This window comes from Mizuhopecten yessoensis, unplaced genomic scaffold (genome assembly GCF_002113885.1).
Source record: "Mizuhopecten yessoensis strain PY_sf001 unplaced genomic scaffold, ASM211388v2 scaffold716319, whole genome shotgun sequence".
Lineage (NCBI taxonomy): Eukaryota > Metazoa > Mollusca > Bivalvia > Pectinida > Pectinidae > Mizuhopecten > Mizuhopecten yessoensis.
Genome location: NW_018480057.1, coordinates 292,236 through 308,229, shown reverse-complemented (window position 1 = coordinate 308,229; position 15,994 = coordinate 292,236). Strand labels below are relative to the sequence as shown.

Below are 15,994 nucleotides of genomic sequence, written 5' to 3'. Positions count from 1 at the left end.
TGAAATATGAACCGCGAGATGGTACGAGAATCAAGATGGCGATGCCCATGCAACGAAGCACAGACAATATCTGACAGATGGATTTAATGCAAATTCTTTTAATAACGAGAAATTCACGCCGCATTTAAATAGAAATCATGAAGACGGTTTTGATGGTGGCTGAGAAGCCATCGTTGGCTCAATCAATTGCCAAAATATTGTCAAATGGCCAAATGAACAGTAGGAAAGGGTCCAATGGAGCTTGCTCGGTGCACGAATACAGAGGCGTTTTCCCACCGACTCGAGAAAATGTGTTTTACAAGATGACATCTGTTTGCGGTCATGTTTTTGGTTTGGACTTCATGGGGAAATACAATAACTGGGACCGTGTTGACCCTGTAAGATTTCTTGACTCTGAATTTAATGTCTCGCTATCCCATTCAGAGAAGCCCACAGTCCGAAATATCTCCGCCCATCAATTTCTTATAAAGTAGACAGTCAGTTTTTCGGACTAAGAATCCCGGTAATTGTAACTAAATAAGACATATGCTTATAGTAACATGCTACTAGACATTGGCTGCATAGAGATGCACTCCTTCTTGGTGTACAAAATTGCACATGTCACAGATGCATTATTTTTTTCAATGCCTCCGCTAGGAGTCGAACCTGGGACCTCTGGCTTACTAGTCCTACGTCCTTCCGAATGAGCTAAAGAGATAATCTCCCTAGCCGACACGGTAGGAAGGCGCTAGTGTTTACCAAGGTAACATATATACAAGGAACTCGTCCCAAGTTTTCAAGGGGTCATAGCGATTCTTGTGAAAGTAGCGCTGAGTATATTTGTCAATGTTACCTGGGTCTCTTTGTGGGCGCCAATGTAACAGAGGTAAGTATTTTTTCAATGTCTCCACCAGGAGTCGAACCGGGTACATCTGGACTACTTGTCTTGTGCTCTACTGAATGAGCTAAAGAGAAAATCTCCCTAGCCAAGTCGGTAGGAAGCGGCTCGTCTTTTACCAAACACAGTTGCAGTCCTACAAAAAGTCCTCAAACCCCAAACGCGACAGACAAGATTTTCTCATACATTCTTCTACCAAACACTCCACTCCAAAACAAACTGAAGACAACGAACCATCTTCCCCAGAACCATCACTGCCTGGAATAAACTGCTCTCTTCGATTGTAAACTGTAAAAAGAAACTGCCCTCTTTCAAAGCTGTCCTTTCATCCTTTAAATATTAATTGAATACACTCCTTATCTATTCCTATCTCCCTTTCCTTTCATATGCAGAACCCTGACATGATCTTTGATCTTCAACTTGATGGAGTAGGTCAGTCCACAGGGGCACGCAACTACTATAGGCTTTCAGCCACTGGGTACGTATAACCTAATACTAGTATTAGGTTATAACGTCCCCAGCGACTGAAAGCCTAAAACAAGTCAATATTATTAGTAGTTGCATGCCCCAGTGGTCAGTCTATGGTAGAAGGAGAAGTGATGTGTCAGTTCTTTTTTTTTATATTTTAGCTACCAGTTAGATGTGAGCCCACATTTGTTTATAGCTGTGCACTAGAGATCAATAAGTAAAGCAGGAAGTTGGGATTTGCTTGTTCGACCCCCTCCCGTACACAATGGAATAAAATTTGCTTGATTAGCATATCAGTATCAATTTTTTTACAAATTAGTGTACCTTTTGCAGTGAATTTAAATAGTTTCAATTGGCTCAATTTCTTTATATAAAATGAAAGAAACAATGAAATAGTGTTTGAAAATTATGTTAAACTTGCTTATTATTATTTTAGGTGGAACTGTTTAGTGCACCAACAAGCAAGAAAGAGGCAACAGAAAAATTAAAGATGCCAGCATTTCTGTCAAAAGAGGTACAGTGTGGGAACTATGCAAATAACCCCATTTAAACTTGTCAGATGATAAAAATGTGAAACATTTTACTTTTAATGGTAAATTATAATGAAACAGGACAATGTTTGCTGTGATAATTAATATTAATTAATGTTTCTAATGCTTGAGGTGTATTAGTTAGGTTCATGAATTAGAAATTAATTTAATAGGAAGTGTGTATATTTTTTATGAAAGCTTCGAGGTGGTGCCTGGGTAAGCCAGATAAATAACATATATTGATATTTCTTGAATATTGGTTTATGATAAGAAAGTTAACATGATGTGCACTTGTGCAGCATACCTGTTATCTTTTCATTTGACAAATGCATTTACGAGGTACCACAGTATTTCATAAATGAACAATGAGTTTAAGTTTGAATGGGATTTCAAGAGAGAATCTGCAGATACAAAATTTGCAGTTGTCTGGAATTTGCTTCCAAATGAAGTACACTCTCTGTCTTTCTCCTTCCACATAGAGTTTCTTTTGTTACTCTAGTCAAACAAAATTTGGATACATTTTCAACCATAAATTAAGGTTAGCAATTACGTTATTTCAAAGAACCTCACTCTCTATTAACACGTCATTGATAAAATGCTTGCCGTTAAAAATACAAAAGTTTTTGTTTACTGTTCAATGCAGTTCTTTTTCATTTTTTCACCCACTTCAAAAAATCAATTGTGACCTAACTTTGTAAACAGGCCCGTGGTGCTGATTATGTGGTGCTATGGCTAGACTGTGACAAGGAGGGTGAAAATATCTGCTTTGAGGTGCTGGACTGTATTGAGAACTCAATGAACAGAGGAACAGGACAGGTACAGGCACAATTTGTTTTTCCATTAAAATTTCGTTGATACATGTATATGTGACCCCACCACCTCTTTTCCGAATTGTTCCACTCAAAGAAAATTGTAAAATATCTTTAATGATTGGATATTAATTAAGAATGTTACTTGTTTATAGACAATTAAGTCATTTTTTTGATAATTTAGAACTTTGTGGATTTAATGATTAGTTCATTAATGTCACATTTTAAAGAAAAACAATATTTGGTATTACTGCAGTCATTCTAAACTCTTAGGTAATGCATAAGGGAGATAACCTAACTCTAAATCACAGATATAATATTGGGGGCTTGTCATCTACTTGTACAGTGGTACCTTATCAATCCAGACTCTTATAAACTGGAAATTAAATAGTGAAAAGTTTTGTTAGTAAGTCTAAAAACTTGCACAGTGTAATACCCAAGCATGTTTGGGGCCTGAAGGATTAAACATGATACACAGTTAAACTTAAATATTACGAGCTCTGTTAGTGTAACCATGAACAGGTGTTGGTTTTAAAGGTGTCTTGGACAGATTCTCCAGCAGTCATTGAGTATCCTGCGTAAATAAAAATCATCTGTAACAAGTTAAAGGCAGCATCTCTGCAAAAAAAATCTTTAAGTGAAAAAGATAGAATGTGTTTCTATGAGTATTTAAACAAAGTATTAAAATAATATTATTGGTGTTGTTTATCTCAGGTTTGCCTTATAGTAATATTATATCTCGTCCGAACAGAAGCAAATATAACTCCTTGAATTATCAGTGTTCTCAAAACCTTTCTTGTTTTTATATATGACAGAAAGGTAGTCTATACTAGAGTATTATCTATTGATAATTTTCATGGAAATCTGAGTAAACCAGTGAATTTCTTCCAGGAATGAACTTGCAATATGTTTTTTGCCATCACAGAATACAGTGCTAAACAGTATTGGTACATTTATTACAGACAGTGTATAGGTCAAAGTTCAGTGCCATCACAGACCGAGACATCAAGGAAGCCATGAACAAACTAGTGAGCCCCAACAAAAACGAGTCATTGTCAGTGGACGCCCGCCAAGAAATGGACCTCAGAATTGGTTGTGCCTTCACTAGGTTCCAAACTAAATTTTTCCAGGTAGATTTTGTGGAATCAAGTACATTTTGTATAACATCTTATTTATTAAAAAGAAAAAACAGAAAAAAAATATAGCATGAATTTAGGTGGTATTGATTACTGTATAAATTTCCATGAGGGAGATTCTGCATTCTCAAAATTAAAACATAAATAAAATGTGTGTATATGCCCTAAGAGACAAAATAACCCTTTAAAATTACATATTTTGATTTGTTCTTTCAGATGAAATCATTAGATCTTAGAATAAAAGTACAGTTTAGAATTCTCTGGCTTCAACAGTGTTGCAGTATTATAGTGAGAAGTAACAACACCTTGTTGAGATGGACATATGTCATATACAGTAATGATATGTAACTTGTTGCTCTATCAACATTACTTGTTTGTTGTATATGTGATTCATTCATTGTAAAGTCATAGTATAGTGCGTAAGTAATTTCCTCATATTTAGATTCATATTATTATATTTGTGGTGATGCTATTGTAGGGGAAGTATGGTGACCTGGATAGTACTCTGATATCATATGGACCATGTCAGACTCCCACACTAGGGTTCTGTGTGGATAGACATGATAAGATCCAGTCCTTCAAACCAGAGCCTTATTGGGTCATACATGTACAGGTGAGGCCAAATTTTAAAAAAAACAATAATACTTTCACGTTCCTTACCTACACTACATTGTAGTGCCTATCCTAATATGTTTTGGCTAACTATAAACAAGCACTGTTTGAGGATGAAACTGGTTCTAAATCAACTATGTGAAACCATTTTGTAACCTATAAAGCTACGCCGCCCTACCTCTCCTTATTCTATGAGAGCCGAGGCAGAAACAACAATGATTGGTTTTGGCCTATGATGCAATAATTTCAATGAAATTTCACATCCATGTAATTTATTGTGTAATGGACTGGTGATACTAGTATGCAATAAATTCCTCGTAACTTTCTTGTGTGATAGGTGGCTCACCCTGGTGGCAGAGTTATCAACCTTGACTGGGACAGAGTAAGGATATTTGACAAGGAGGTGGCACAAATGTTTGTCAACATGATCAAAGGTGTAGATTCAGCAAGGTACAGTATCAATGATAAGAAAGAAATACATATGTATGATAGGGGAAGTGTTTGGATTGAATGTGAATTACAATGTGTTTTGAATTTGATTCCATCATTCCAGCCATATTAAAATATTTGAATGTATATTTCATTTTTGGAAAGGCCGTGGCTCAACTGAAGTAAAACATTTTGATCTTCTTTTCCATGGGATAAAATACACAGGGTTTATATCTCAATGTAGGAAGGGATTCCAGATATCACAGTGGTAAACTATCTACTTGCCTCTTATTAATTTTGATGGAATCCTTTTAGCGCAGTTGGTAGAGTACTGGAAAGTTTTTGCTTTCTAGTAGAGTCACATGGGAAAAACGATTTTGGTTGCATAAATATAACTGGTTTTGCAAATATTTACATCTGTTTGACTAGGGCTTCATACAGAATTTCATATAAATGGTTAAATTTTAGATGAAGTGAATTGCTAGCATATTTGAAAAGTATACTAGGAAGAATTGGTACCGTTTCTGCAAGTCCAAATTATTCGATAGCATTAATAATGCTATTTTAAGGGAGATGTAAGTGCAGATCACAGTTGTAAGGTAGTGTATACCCATAACTGATTCACAACCCCGGAGATATTTAACTGTAACAAATAGGATCTTATATTTCATATACCGGTATATATCTGATTATTTATTTGACAGAGTCCTGAAGGTTGTTCAAGAAGAGAAGTTTAAGAGTCGTCCAATAGCCCTGAACACAGTTGAGATGTTACGTACAGCCAGTTCTGGTCTAGGTCTGTATCCATCATATGTCCAGCTCGACCAGATTATATTCTGAAATAGGTGTACAGCTCAGTAAATAAAGAAATCATTACTGGTGGGGAACTATGGATTGCTTTGAAATGCTTTTAGACTAACTATATCACTGCCTGCAGATCTGTTAGTACCCAAAGTTTGGGCCTTATAGAACAAACATACTTTTTATGTTGACATGCAATATTCAATATCCCCTGTATGTCATTATAGAATTGATTCCCCCTTGTTTCTTATATAATCAAACTCCTGTTGTATATCATCACTGAATCAATTTTCCCATTGTGAAGTCCCAGAAATATTTACCACTTGTATGTCTGTACAATCAGTCTCCACTGTGCTTTATCGTAAAATCAATATCCCCTGTATGGCACCATAGAACCAATATTATCAGTTTACATGAACATCCACATCAGAGGCGTTTGATGTGTGTTAAGTTCTAAGAAAATGTCATTTAAATTAAAGGCCAGTTGGTTTAACAATTTTGTTTTTACATCCTATCTATAAAACACTATTACAGGTGTAAAATTAATGAATTAGAATATTGTGAGAAAGGAATGACAGTAAAAATGTAAATTATTTATCCAAAGTACAAAAATGTATCAATATCTGACTATTAAGAAATTCTTGTTCCTGTTGGCAGGTATGGGGCCACAGCATACTATGCAGATTGCTGAGAGATTGTACACTCAGGGTTACATCAGCTACCCCAGGACGGAGACCACGCATTACCCAGAAAACTTTGACCTCAGGTAGGGTTCAAACAGCTCATCAGTACAGAAAAATACACGATCAGTGTATTATAAGCTAAATTAAGAATTCGGAAAATTGTTAAAAAATGGAAGCAAAACCCACAGCAAAACATCTGGTATAACTCTAACACATACCCCTTTTCTGCGTTAGATTTAATGTTACATATTTGTTTTTAAAAATAAAAATGATAGTCAATTCTATTGTTGGCTTGGATATACAAACAGACCAAATTGCTGCTGGATTTGCCAGTCACTATAAACCTCTCATGACTTCTTCATAACGATTCCATGCATAGTCGAGGGGAACAACTCTAACTTACTACTTGCTAGGTGGCAGTGTCAGTTCTTTGCTTGACGGTTTTGTAAATACATTTTAGGTTACCAGGTATTTGTAAATATGCATCCAATTGGTTGTTATTATGTATTGATTTGTATGTGCAGCTCAAGTAGAGGGCAATTGTTCATAAATAAAGTTTTTTACAATATATTTATTTGTTGTTCCCCATAGGTTAATATGTATTAAATTGAACATATTTCTTTTGTAGAGGAACTTTGAAACAGCAACAGTCCAATTCATTATGGGGCAGTATTGTCTCGGACCTACTCAACACTGGCATACAGAAACCAAAGTAAGATTGGTTATTAAATGAAACATCCATTTCTAGTAGTGTTAGGTTCAAATGTATCTTGAGTATTATACTTCAACAAATTTATGTCGAAGTTTAAGGTTCCTATTGTAACATTTGACAATAGATGTAAAGCTGTTGTCCCGAAGAAAAACGACATTCAAACTTAACTCAGGTTTAAGTTTTGTAATGGCTCACTGTTCACTTAATAATAGTGTTAGGATGCTGATTTTATGTACAGAGGTTCATTAGGGGTCTAGCATTAATGTTGATTAGTGACAGTGGAATAATAATTTCATTTTTTCTGAATTTTTGACATGTTTTGGTCTTAACTATTTTGGCCAAAATCTGCAGGTTAAAGTTTGGGTTAAAGTTTTGAAATGGCTCACTGTTCACTTAATATTAGTGTTAGGATGCTGGTTTTATGTACAGAGGTTCTTTAGTCTGTTGGGAGTGCCCGTAGGAGACATGTATTGATTCATCTATACCCACAAAATGCTTGTTAAATATAAGGTCTGACCTTGAGAGTTTTTAACTATATGGTAGGACCTTGATGTAATGCTATCATATTATGTCTGTTTCACCACTGAACAGAAAAGGATCAGATGTAGGTGACCATCCTCCAATCACACCGATGAGGCCGGCTACGGAGGCTGAGTTAGGCCACGACCCATGGCGACTGTATGACTTTATCACCAGACATTTTATAGCCACAGTAAGTAATGTATGATCAAAAATAAACTTATAAGTATCCTGGAAAAGTGTCTTCGAAAATAAAAGCCTGCCGTGTGATTGTTGTTTCATAAATCCCCCTTTGATTTTTGAGACAAAGCATTAGTCTATGCACAGCTGTGAATATTGTTAATTTACATCCTGGTATTAGGTGTAAGCATTGATAAGGTAAAACATTTTTGGCTTCAAAAGTTCAAAACTAAATGTAGTGCTACCTAAGTGGACTGATGCCATACATTTATAGCGTCAAACTACCCAAAAAAAAGAAAAACCTCTCTAAAATATACTAAGATGTTCAGGAAAACATCTTATTGTAAGTTGATATATAGAGAATACGAGGGCCGATATTGGAATCTGGGGTTGGTACTGGGTGTGAAAAAGGCATGTTTTTAATATTCTGTTTATTATATACTTACTTATACAATATGGATAGATCTACTGTCTTATGGTCTATTTTTCTTTTGAAATATTGACAGTATTCTTGTTCCTCATGCTTAAAACAAAGCCGTAGATGTCGTCTGCTGCAGCTGTAACGGTGAGAGCTTGAGGCTCTGCTTCCTCTACCGCCACATCGTCAATGATACCAATGACGGCAGACAATTCTGGCACAATGGGTTGATTGTTCTCCTGCTCAATCAGATATTCTAACTCAAGAATCCTATTGGCAAGAGAGTCCAATGTTCCCTCCCCCATTTGTTGCCGTTTTTCAGCATCAGCCATTGTTGAACTGTTGGTAAACAAGGGTTCCGTATGACATTATTAGTGGTAGATGGGAAAAAACAGAAGTGTTCCAAAAGGGGTGTAATACAGGTTTTGCAGACTGATATGGAGATGGCTGATATGGGTTTTGGGGTGTGTTACGGCGAGGGCTGATATCAGTTAGAGCAATTGTGTTGTATCACATATGCAAGAAATCCGTATTTATTAGTAAGTATGTAATAAAACCCCTTGAGCTTTCTTTTTTTCTTAACTGTTGTGTTCATTCTTCACCATCCTCTGCATTGATCGACCATATTTCAATGGTTTACAATGCTACATCCAGAGACCTTCCGAGTAATCATCAACACTGTTCTTCACTGTGTTAGGTTAACAAATCCTCATGTCACACCAATACTAGATCATATACCTATGGGCGAATTGGTCGAGTGGTTAACACTCTGGCCTTCCACGCAGGCGGCCGGGGTTCAATCCCCAAAGTCGTTGTACGCATGGAATATTCAGAGAAAGTGTATTTCTCCTGCATGCACAACTCCAACAACCAAGATGGAGTATAAAAAGGTCTGCGGTGGATATTGCGGTATCTGTAATGTAGCATTCAAGTGAGGTGGCACTATAAATGATACTATTGGAAACATAATCCCACTACAAACAGAACACAATACGTCTCCAGCACACACACAGGCATACACACATAGGGAGATGTTAGCCAGGTGGCATAGGACTAGTAGTTAGCGCCTGATTAGGCAGCTCATGTGAATTCCTCAAAAATTATATTAATTAATGTATATACTAATTAAACTGTGTATCTATGTACTGTTAAGGGATTAAGAGTGGCTTATTCTAGCTAGATAGGACGCTATATCAAATGTTGTACATTATTATTATCATTATTATTAATAGCAACTGTATGATGTGATGGTATTTCTAGCTGAGTCGTGACATGAAGTACCTACAGACTACTGTGTATATGGAGATTGGAGCGGAGAAGTTTACCTGTACTGGTAAAGTCGTGCTGGATCCAGGTTTCACCACGGTACTAACGTGGAAGTCTGCTGACGAGGAAACTCTTCCTGAGTTCAAAAAGGACCAGAATCTCACTATCAATGAGGTAGGTTTATTGTACAGTTAAACTTGTCAAATCTGAGCTCTGTTTAATCAGGAACTTGTATAAACCAAACCTTGTCTGTCTACATCCAACTGTATACCTCTCCATGTAAACTAATGAAATTAAAAAAAGTCTTGTTGATCACCTCTGATACAAACCACATAGTGTTCAGTTTGAGCGATGTTCAGGATATTTGCTACATTATACCTGTAATTTTTGTTATATTAAAGGACGTATGCTACCTTTTACATTATACCTGTGATTTTTGTCAGAGTTCCGATATATACGCTACCTTACACAATATACCTATAATTATCCAATTGCAACGAAAGTTCGAGGGGATATAGGATTCAGCCCATACGCATGTTACACTACTTGTCATCGCTCTAGCGACTTCATTCTTCAACGGAATTTCATGAAACTTTATGCAAGTATTAAGTATGACAATACCTTGAACAAGTTCGAATTTTAGGTTTCTATGTTGAAGGTCAAGGTCACTGTTACTAATTTTGGAAAAAACTTTGTCCTTGCTCTGCCGACTTCATTCCTAAACAGAATTTCATGAAACTTGATACGAGTGTTTGGTATGGCAATGCCCTGAACAAATCTGGTTTCGGTTTCTAGGGTCAAGGTCACTGTAACTATGTTTAGAAAAAAAACTTTTTCATCGCTCTAGTAACTTCATTTCCTCTTACATATGTCACAATGTGTGAATGCGAGGGGATTTATATCGCTTGTGATGCTTTGTTTTTGTTATATTTAAGGATATATGCCACCTTACACAGTGTACCTATGATTATTTTTTGTCATGAAACCTAATATACACTTCCTTGTCAGAGGACACAAGTATAAATTCATTATAAGCACAAATGTGCAATAAGTGGTTTGCAGTAAATAAACACATCTATCGTTATACTTTCAGCAGACATATCATTCAGGTCTTTATGTCTATTTTTAACCATAAATTTATTCTGTTTTAAAAATTGTTTCAATTGTTTACTCTATCTGTGTAATGTATACATCCCATTACAGGTAAAATTGGTAGATCGCCAGACTTCTCCGCCAGATTACCTGACAGAGAGTGAGCTGATCACTTTGATGGAGAAACACGGTATTGGAACAGATGCCAGCATCCCTGTCCACATCAACAACATCTGCGAAAGGAACTATGTCAGCATTATTGGAGGACGAAAACTCAAACCCACTGCACTGGGAATCGTACTGGTGCATGGGTATCAGAAGGTAGGGGCTCATCATCATTTATATAAACTGAAACCCATTTCACTCGGGATCATACTTTTATCTCTGGTATCCAAAGGTAGGGGTGCATTTATCTAACTCAAACCCACAACACTATGAATTGTACTAGTTCATAAGTATCAAAGTTAAGGGGTTCGTCATTGTATAGTAATTGCACACACCACACCTGGAATCATACTTGTCCACAGTATACGAGTCGAATAAGTAAGGGGGACTTAATCACAACATACCCTAGCGTTACCAATAAGAGGATTTTTGAAGGGTTTTATTTGATCACCAATTATTTGGTTGACCAAATAAAACCCTTCAAAAAAACCTGTTATTTGTAATGCTTGAGTATGTTGTGGTGAAGTCCACCTTACTTATTCTTATACAATATTACAAAATGGGGTAAAATTGAAATATTGTACATTAAAATACGTTCACTTTGTATTAATAAAAATTGTGTACTTCATATTTTGTGCATGAAAATACTATGTTGAAATGACCTCTACACAGATTAACTTGTGCTTGGTTCCCCAAACTCACCTGAACCCTGTCAATTTGTATACCTGTAATATTGTTTCCTACAGATTGACGCAGAGCTTGTTCTCCCTACGATGCGGTCGGCACTGGAGAAGCAGTTGAACCTGATTGCAGGTGGGAAAGCCAACTATGAAGAGGTGCTCCACCATGGCATCAGCATCTTCTGTCTCAAGTTTAAATATTTCGTGGAGAGTATACCGGGTATGGACGAACTGTTCGAGGTGACATTTTCACCTCTTGCTGCCAGCGGAAAACCACTCTCCAGGTAATTCAAGAAAAAATAATGCTTCAGAATTGATTAGATATCATTTAACATTCATTTATTGTGTCACTGCTTTAAATCTGTTGTTATTTCATCGGTTAAAGCATGTCTTAAGTTGACTTTACATGAATCCTGTCTGCTGATATTAGTCCTTATGGAATATGCCACATTTTATTGACTGGATCTTTATTACATCAATCTGGTTTGTTAAGCCTTATATAATACAAAGTTGATACAGTAATCTAAAGGGACATCAACTGTAAGAATTTCTTATGAGGTTGATGTTTTAAACTTTGGCCTCACTTTTACAGGTGTGGTAAGTGTCGACGTTTCATGAAGTTTGTGCAAGCCAAGCCGTCCCGCCTTCACTGCTCAAACTGTGACGAGACATTCAGCCTCCCTCAGAACGGTAACATCAAGCTGTACAAGGAGATCAAATGTCCGCTAGATGACTTTGAACTTGTGCTGTGGACAACTGGTGTAAGAGGAAAGGTACACATATACTTATGTTGGGAAAAATTGCACCCCTAGTGGACATTTGTTTGTCTACTTTCTAAACAAAGAAACAGAAATACCAGATATGAAGAGATACCTTGAGATCTCTTTTCAGGCATAAAAAGACCCTTTTTGGAAGCACAGCACCTACTGACACCAAGAGTAAAATCCTCATAAAATAAAACATGCAGGTTCAAAAAATTGTTATAATCAAAAATAAAGTGTGACTTTTTTGTGGGGGACAGGTGGAGGGAGAAGGTGAATGGGGACAGGTTGGGGAGGAGAGGAATTTACCAAATGTATAGACAAAACCCTGTCATTCACAAAAAACAAAATTGCCTCATCTGCGACTGTTGAGGTCACTAGTGTTATAATGTTGATGTCAACACATCAGCACCATAACAAGCTGTATAATATTACAAAGCCCCATGTTCAAATCGTATCTGCCTGGGACATTACGGATGAGTTGGTGTCATTAGGAGGCACGGTAGTCTAGTGGTAGGACGCCGGGCTCGTGACTGAAGGGTTACGGGTTCGAGTCATGGCAAGGCACTGTGTTGTATCTTTGAGCATACTTTACTCCGCTTGTTCCAGTCTACTCAGCTGTAATTGAGTATGTGGTTGGGCAGTGCTAGAATTGTAGAATGCTAGCTGTGAGCGCTGAAATGGCAGCACTGGCCGTATGCTCCCTAGGGAGTTGAGAAAGATATTGGCTGGTTGCAAAGGCCCTATTACCATGGATAATAATTTGTGAGCCGCTTTGAGACGACCTACGCACTAGGTTGTGATAAAGCAGAATATAAGAACCTTGGATTATTATTATTTTCTATTATCATACTGCTATCAAATGTCCCTTCTGTGCTGTGTCCTTATAACGACTGTAGCACTGCAGCAGTGTGTGTTAGACCACTGGTTAATGTGTATCAGTTGATACGCAATTTACATGCTAGTCTAACAGCTACTGTATGTTGATACATTGCTTATTGATAACTTTTGTCAGAGTGATAACCTGTTGTTTCAGAGCTTCCCACTCTGCCCTTACTGCTTCAACAACCCGCCCTTTAAGGACATGCGGAAGAACAATGGATGTAACGAGTGTACCCACCCTAGCTGTCAGCACAGTCTGTCCCAGAATGGTGTGTCGGAGTGTGTGGAGTGTGAGAATGGAGTCCTAGTACTTGACCCCACCTCCAGTCCCAAGTGGAGGATGGCCTGTAACAAGTAGGTTTCAGTACAGAGATTATACAGGAACGTGTTCATAAATTGTGTATGTAAACAACAGCATTTTGTTTAGTGTGACAATTAAATGAAACAGTACATTTTGTGTATATTCGCATTCTAAAATATTTAGTCACCAATTGTCACATTAAACATGTTCAATTATTGTACCTGACATGTGAGACCTTGATGAAGCAACCTAGACGAAACACATTCCCAAATCATTTGATTCTTAACTGTTCTCCGTGTGATCTGGAGAGGTGTCAATAGTTACATTTAAAAGTAAGATTTATAGTTTCATTACCAAAACTAGTTGATATTTTCTGTAACATATCTTCCTACATTGTATGTTTATGATTGTGATCATGATTGTAGGTATATTGTAGTGATTATGTTAATGTACTAGTACACCATGGTTTGAGGTATGCCAACTTGCCAGTATGTACTACGATATAGAGTTGGGTCAAAATGATGATGTCCTGCCTACAGGAAATAATACTGTGCTGCTGATTACTTCGACGTATTGGCGTCTTTGTTCTGCTTTCATGCAAATGATTTACACCAAGCATAAGCTATACTAACGTATGGAGTGAAACTCTACACCACTTCTCTAAGATGTGCAGTGTGCACTGTATACCATTTTTCAACATTGTGACAAAGATGACAATGTCATCAAAATGTAGAATTGAATGTAGATAACGGTTTATGTATAGGAGAGCATTACCAAAGAATGAAACAATCTTACCATTTTAATTTTGTCAAAGATATCAGATTATGTCTAACCATTTTATGTGTAGTAAAGTTTATTGGAGCAAAATGCATCTGATCTATTGACACCTAAGTTAGATAAGTTTTATCTACTTTCTATCCGAAATGGTTAAGTTAGATTTTTGTTATTGGTGATTAATATTGTTTTGTTAATGACATCAAATAATGAAGCTTGATTGTAGAGCAAGTTCATCCGAGGAAAATCCACTTTTCAGCGGCCTCAGAATCAAACATGTTTTAGATATTTTCTTTGAACCAGGCTCTCTTCAAATAAAAACAGATGCAAACAGTGCCATACACAAGCACTCCAACATGCTGCTGTTATCACATAGCCTGTCAACACTTCACCAGACCTATTGACACCTTGTTTGTAATTACAGGTGTAATGTGGTGCTGCACTTCTTCGAGAATGCCCATCGTGTATCGGTGGGCGAAGATACTTGTGATGACTGTGGCTCACACATAGTAAACGTAGACTTCAGCAAGGTAACTATCATCTTCTTTGTTGTCTTTTATTTGTTGGTGTAAATTGGTTATATTCCTGTCGCTTTCTTTGTTCTTTGACATTTAGGTTTCTTTCCACAAAATAATCTAATTTAGAAAGAAAAAAATTGTGTTTTTAATGATTCAAAATTTCATTGGGTCTACAACATTTATACAGAAGTACTTCCAGTTTCAGAGTAATTTTTTACTTTAAAATAGTACCATGAAATCATTGGCGATTTGCAAACTGAAGTAAAATGAATTATATGAAATATGTACTTTACTAAGAGAACGTAGGTATATACTTACCGTAGTTCAGTCTTTTTAGGAGAAACTTTTGGAAAATATTATGAAGAAAATATAAAAATATGCCCTGCAATCAGATATGTACATATATTATGTAAAATGAATATATTACAATTAATGTGCATTGACTAATATTAATTTTGTCAATTTTCAGGGTAAAACGCCACTGGCAGATGGCAATACAGAACACTCTGGCTGTGTGTTCTGTGACAATGTGTTCAAACCTATGGTGGAGAAACATCATGCCGTGATGAAACGTCGAGGGGGGAGGGGCAGGGGCAGAGGGGGGCGTGGCAGAGGAAGGGGCAGGGGTAGAGGAAAACCAAAAGACAAGATGGCAGCGCTGGCCGCATACTTTGTATAAAACAATAACAGCAATATTAGCCGTGTTCCGAAGTAAACTGGTATTTTGAACAGAATTTTTTAACCAAGTAGATTTCTTCTGACAGTTAGAGTCGAAATACATTGAAACAATGCATTTTCTTTTTTATGGACATCTTGTTCTGCATCCTTTTGAGGACAGCCAATTGCAATATTAACTTCATGTCAAAGATTATGTTAAAAACAGTATTTATTAGTCTTGTTTTGACAGCAGTAAGATATTCATTCAGGAAGAAGTCTGAATTTTTATATATTTAATATCTATATATGAAATATAAATACTCAATAAAATACCAAAATATTATTTTTGTGTTTGTTAAATTTAATCTACCATAGGGATCTGCCAAGACGTTCGTTTGTTATATGTACATACCCGTCTAAAACAACATCATCACTCTGCACATTTCATTTCTTATCTGATTACAAGCATCACCTCTTGTAGGAGTTCACATATCAAACTTTTGTGGTCAAAAAGTAGTTCAAATGTGTGTGTTAAATGTTTAAACAGGTTCTTTTGAATGATACTGATATTTTCCTGTAGCTATATTTTTAGGTTACGAGTGTGAAATAAGTACAAAGTGAGCGATGCAGGCCCCTTTCACAAGTGGCCAGCTTGTTTATCAAGAAGTATGTAAATTATAATTGAAGTTCGTCTTTTTTTTTCTGTTAAGAATTAACGTCCTTG

The 15,994-nt window shown here is 36.5% G+C and overlaps 1 protein-coding gene across 1 annotated transcript; it reads left to right on the top strand.

Annotated features, from left to right (window-relative positions):
* The first annotated feature begins 30 nt into the window (after positions 1 to 30).
* LOC110443000 (DNA topoisomerase 3-beta-1-like) lies at positions 31 to 15,632 on the top strand. Its single transcript, XM_021486933.1, has 17 exons — positions 31 to 377; positions 1,782 to 1,859; positions 2,578 to 2,691; positions 3,647 to 3,814; positions 4,299 to 4,433; positions 4,770 to 4,882; positions 5,566 to 5,657; positions 6,320 to 6,428; positions 6,974 to 7,057; positions 7,649 to 7,769; positions 9,435 to 9,614; positions 10,644 to 10,853; positions 11,444 to 11,661; positions 11,970 to 12,150; positions 13,175 to 13,374; positions 14,520 to 14,625; positions 15,083 to 15,632. Exons 1-17 carry the CDS (start codon positions 138 to 140, stop codon positions 15,290 to 15,292), a joined length of 2,559 nt encoding a protein of 852 aa, XP_021342608.1. The 5' UTR covers positions 31 to 137; the 3' UTR covers positions 15,293 to 15,632.
* The last annotated feature ends 362 nt before the right edge of the window (positions 15,633 to 15,994 follow it).

Bases quoted from the DNA above. Each gene is read 5' to 3' on its own strand.
- LOC110443000 (XM_021486933.1), top strand. From the start codon at position 138: ATGAAGACGGTTTTGATGGTGGCTGAGAAGCCATCGTTGGCTCAATCA. The intron at 6,429-6,973 runs GTAGGGTTCAAA...TTTCTTTTGTAG, and splicing joins CCAGAAAACTTTGACCTCAG to AGGAACTTTGAAACAGCAAC. The intron at 14,626-15,082 runs GTAACTATCATC...GTCAATTTTCAG, and splicing joins TAAACGTAGACTTCAGCAAG to GGTAAAACGCCACTGGCAGA.